This window comes from Sinocyclocheilus rhinocerous, unplaced genomic scaffold (genome assembly GCF_001515625.1).
Source record: "Sinocyclocheilus rhinocerous isolate Xijiao unplaced genomic scaffold, SAMN03320098_v1.1 scaffold592, whole genome shotgun sequence".
In the NCBI taxonomy this organism is placed as follows: Eukaryota; Metazoa; Chordata; class Actinopteri; order Cypriniformes; family Cyprinidae; genus Sinocyclocheilus; species Sinocyclocheilus rhinocerous.
The window spans coordinates 697,748-702,412 of record NW_015642562.1 but is presented as its reverse complement, the minus strand read 5'-3'; the positions used below and the strand labels follow the sequence as shown (position 1 = coordinate 702,412).

Below are 4,665 nucleotides of genomic sequence, written 5' to 3'. Positions count from 1 at the left end.
GCCAAGGCAATATTTCTCATTTTCATTTAGTTTAACTTGATGTACTTAAATAACTAAAACTAAAACGGAAATAAAAATGTATAAAAACTATAGAAACTAATACAAATGACAAAAAGACACAACAAAATTACTAAAACTTTAACTCAAATTTTAAAAATAAAAACTAATTCAAAATATGAATAAAAACTGTAACAGTATCTTAATAATATTGCTTTACACCATCACATCAATTCTGTATGTCATGTACATTTTCATGCTATGGATCAATTTAGTATGTTATATAAATGTTACACGGTCTGTTCTGGTGTTTTGAAAGGCTCATTGTTTTCTGAAATTGCTAGTATGTGTGTTTTGTCATTGTTTCTGTGAATAAAACAATTCTGTGACGTTTTTGCAATCATGCAAACAGTTGTTTTTTTCATGTTTTACTGTAGTTATCAGCCAAATCCCAGAGATTTCTTTCATTTTCAGTTTTATTGAAAACAGTGTGTGAAGCGTGTGCTTGATTCCTTTGACAACAACCTGTTAAAATAATTGACTTTGTCCCTTCGGCTGGATTGGACTGGATATGACAATAAAGTTTCATAAAACAATACATTTCTAAACCTTATCTTGATATTTCTTGAAAATGCAAACATATCAGGCAATAAAAAACAGATGATAAATCTATTATTTTAACCAAAATACAAAATGGGAACAGCATTTGTGACTGTTTGAAATATTAACCTTATGACTTATAGAAAGAAATGTATATAAAACGCTTCCAAACTGCACAAAAGAATAGCCTAATTATAATTTGCTCACCATATTATCCTGAAAATACTACTTATATAAATTTTTTTTGTTTGCTTTTAAGAGTTTTTTTTTAAACAAACGTATTCAAATAACTGATATAATGTTCTTGTTTATGGATTGTGATACAGGATTATTAGAGATTGAAAATAGGCCTACAGTTCTCCAGCGTTTTTTTATTTTTAAATTTTTTTTTTTATAGAACTCTTATGTTTTGTAACTCTATTTTCCAGTTGAAATCTCAATACATAAATCTTTAAAGCTAAAAAATATAATTGATTTTTTTTAATTAACCAAATTTTATATTTTATCATGGTTACCCTCTCTATATTATGTATTTGTTCTCTTCTTTTTTCATTTTTTAAATTCATGAGTCATGCAGGCTTTTTTTTGAAGGGAAAACGTGAGAAGCACGCGGTCGTGACGTAGAACTCCCGCGACGGCGCAGCAGGAAACAGACGTCTGTTGAGCCAAAATGGCGTCCGTGATGCTTCAGTCTGGAGTGGGTTAGCATGAAACCTGTTCGATTAAACCTATTATGACACGGTTCGGCTCTTATTATTCGGATTAATCTTTTTTTTTTTCATTAAGAAGAGTCCGTCTAAACTAGCGGAGACGCGTCTAGATGCTGTGAGGTAAAGTAAACCAGCTGTTTATCGAAAGTGAAAGTCAAGTGCAGCGATTAGCCGGTGCAGATCTGAGAAGTCGCATTAAAATAAGTAAAAACCGCAACAACAACCGATTATTTATTAATAACGGCACTGTTTATAATCAGATTACACATTGTGCTGTTTATTTAATGCGTTCTTGTTAGTAACTGTCACAAACGATCAGTTTGGTTTGCTCACATCACATCTGTCTGAGATCTGTCAGGTTTTTTCGCCGAATTATTGTTTATATTTTCCATTTAACCTGTTTGAAACATGTTTTACGTGTCATCAGTCTTAAATGTCTTTGATTGAGCATCATGGCAGGTTTATTTCCACCCTGCAGCTGGAATGACAAGGCAGATCTCATAATTGATTCATGTAAACCCTGTATTATTGATTATTATTGATTGACACTAATATCTGATCAATCACGTGTGATAAATTCATTCTGCTCTGAAGGCAGATCATTAATACAAATGTGCATTAAAATATACAAATATGTCATTTGAATATGCATTAGTGATCTGTCCGGTATTAATAAAAGTAGCCTAGTTTTTCCATATAGTTTACAGATTTAGTTATTTGCTTTATTTAGTTCTTTTTTTAATTAGTTGGTTATGCTGCGTTAAAGTCCTCATGGGAAGTTCGTACTTACGAGTTGACAAGTCGTAATAACGACGTCAGGTGCGTTTTTTTAACTCTAGTACATCTGCAAAATGAGGAATAAAGAATGTGCATTATTGTATTTTCGTTTTTTCTGTTTTTATTCAATTTATGAAGGCGAAAACTGAATCATTATATATTCTATCTATATATTTATATATAATTATACAATAATATAATATTTTGTGTATGTAACTTATATAGATTTAATTTTACATTGCAAAAAAATAATAATTTCATTTCAACAAATTTACCGTCAATACAGACGCTGCTATAGTCTTTGGCTGCGTCCATTGCATCCCACATGTTTTTTCACTGACACGCCCCCAACTCAGAAACTCGGGGCTTAAAGAAAATTTCGAGTTTCCCACTCGTAACAACGACTTTGTGGTGGTGTTCATGTGCGTGCAGCTCGTAAATACGATCTATCCGACATGACTTGAATGCACCATTATTGTTGTGTGAGATGGGATTAATTTTTAGTAGTAGTAGTAGTAATAGTAAATTGTTTTATTTTGTTGTTATATTATTTTAGTTTATTGAGATTGTTTTCTGCTTCATTATGGTAAATCTGAGGTCATTCTGTTAAAGATGAACAAAATCTGAAAAAATATTGGATTTAATTTATTTGGATCAAAAATCAAATTTTTTACTGTTAAATATTTAAACAATTTAATATTCCAAAACATTAATGCAAATAAATATTTGTGGACATTCTGTGAATGTATGACATAAATGTTTGTTTTATAGTCTTCCACCAATATGTGTTTTCTGATGACCTAAACGAAAAATAACAAATATATATATAATATAATATCATCTTTTACATTATTTTCCTGTCTGATATTATTTCAATACACAATTCCTCTATTTCTCTTTGTCTCCAGATAACCGGTTGTTAGAGAAGTCTGATCTTCATTGCTTAGTTTCACAGAACTAATCGTTGCTTGGGTTGCGTACGTATGTGTGGGGCGGAGCTATCAAAATAGGGGCGAGACCCTTTTGAGGTAGGGGCGTGTTTGTTTTGGTGATTTCAAATGTCAACATTGGCTACCAGAAATTGCTTACCCCACCTTTAAAGAGAGGAGATAACGTGTCGAGAGAAGAGCATTACGTGAAGAGGAAACCAATTATGAATTATGGCATCATGAATACAAGAAAGTAAGATGATCTGTGTGTGTGTTTAGTCCGGGCGTCGAGGGCGGTCGCAGTGAGTCCCTGCAGCAGGAAATGGCTCAGATGAGAATTAAACATCAAGAGGAGCTGACGGAGCTGCACAAGAAACGAGGAGAGGTGAACATAAACCCTCACTGTTACCACAGCGCTTACACACACTTCACAGTGCCGACATTTACATATCAGCCTTTTCAGGATTCAGAAGCTCGACCCTTCCAAGTCATTCCACAAGTTTTATATTCATGAGAGAGTTCAGATAAACTTCAAAAGCAATAATAGCATTAGAATCAGTTCTAACTGGTCATTTCATAAAATCAAGATTTAATTATTCATCACTCAGAAATTTCCTTTTTTTGTATATTTAATTGTTTTTGTAAAAGCAGATTTAGGTAAGCATTGCTGTTTATTATATGTATATAAATGAAAATAATTCAGATTATTCTTGTATTTTTATTTTAAAAACAAATCTGTGTTATTATGATTTACAAAAACCAGAAGCATAAAAAACACTTGAAATAAAATAAACTTTAACTAAATAAAATTTAGATTTTTTGTTTTCGTATAGTTTACCTTGAAGTACTAAAATAACTAAAATGAATAAATAAAAAATAAATATATAGGCATATTTTTTAAAAACACTAATAAAATGACAAATACATGACAAAATTGCTAAGACTATAACCAGAAATGTGAAAACAGAAAATACAATTTTTTCAAAATATTTACAATTAATCCAAAATGCCGATGCAAGATTAATTTTTAATGAGCCGAAAAGAACGCATGTCACACCTCTGTTCATCAATTTGCACTGGCTACCAGTAGCTGCTCTGTAGTAAATGCTGCTCCATGTGAAAGCCCGCACGTGATGGAGATTTACCGCTGATTACAGAAGCGGCTTTACTGACAAGATGCGCATTAAATATCGCATGCGATTTATCGTGCAGCCCTAATATATATATATATATACACCTTGCTACGTGTACTGCGTTAGGCTAACCGAGACTTGTCATTTGCACTTATATATTGTTGCTCTTTTGTTAGTTTTGACTGCTTTTATTGTCATTTGTAAGTCGCTTTGGATGAAAGTGTCTGCTAAATGACTAAATGTAAAATGTAAATGTTATAAAAACTATAACTGTACAAGCAATTGACAACTGTTATTTTAGTATTATTTATATGCTATTATAATATACATTAATGTTTTGAATTAGGTTTTTATTTTATATTTTGACCCTCTAACTCTAGCACTTTCTATTCTATTTTAAATCTACTCTATCTATATTTAGCTTCTTTTATTGTTTTTTTATTTTTATTTAAAAAAACAAACAAACAAACAAACACTAGCTTTTTTTTTTTTATCTACTTGTTTTTCTTTGTGTGTATA

At 31.2% G+C, this 4,665-nt stretch overlaps 1 protein-coding gene across 6 annotated transcripts in view; it reads left to right on the top strand.

The window, feature by feature from the left end:
* Nucleotides 1-3,296: 3,296 nt before the first annotated feature.
* Nucleotides 3,297-4,665, top strand: part of LOC107756221 (autophagy-related protein 16-1-like) — a 20,321-nt gene continuing 18,952 nt past the window's right edge. For all 6 annotated transcript variants that reach the window (XM_016573263.1, XM_016573260.1, XM_016573262.1 and 3 more), the window contains exon 1: nucleotides 3,297-3,398. In XM_016573263.1, coding sequence (XP_016428749.1) covers nucleotides 3,336-3,398 — 63 coding nt within the window. In that variant the 5' untranslated portion in view covers nucleotides 3,297-3,335. The remainder of the gene's footprint in view (nucleotides 3,399-4,665) is intronic.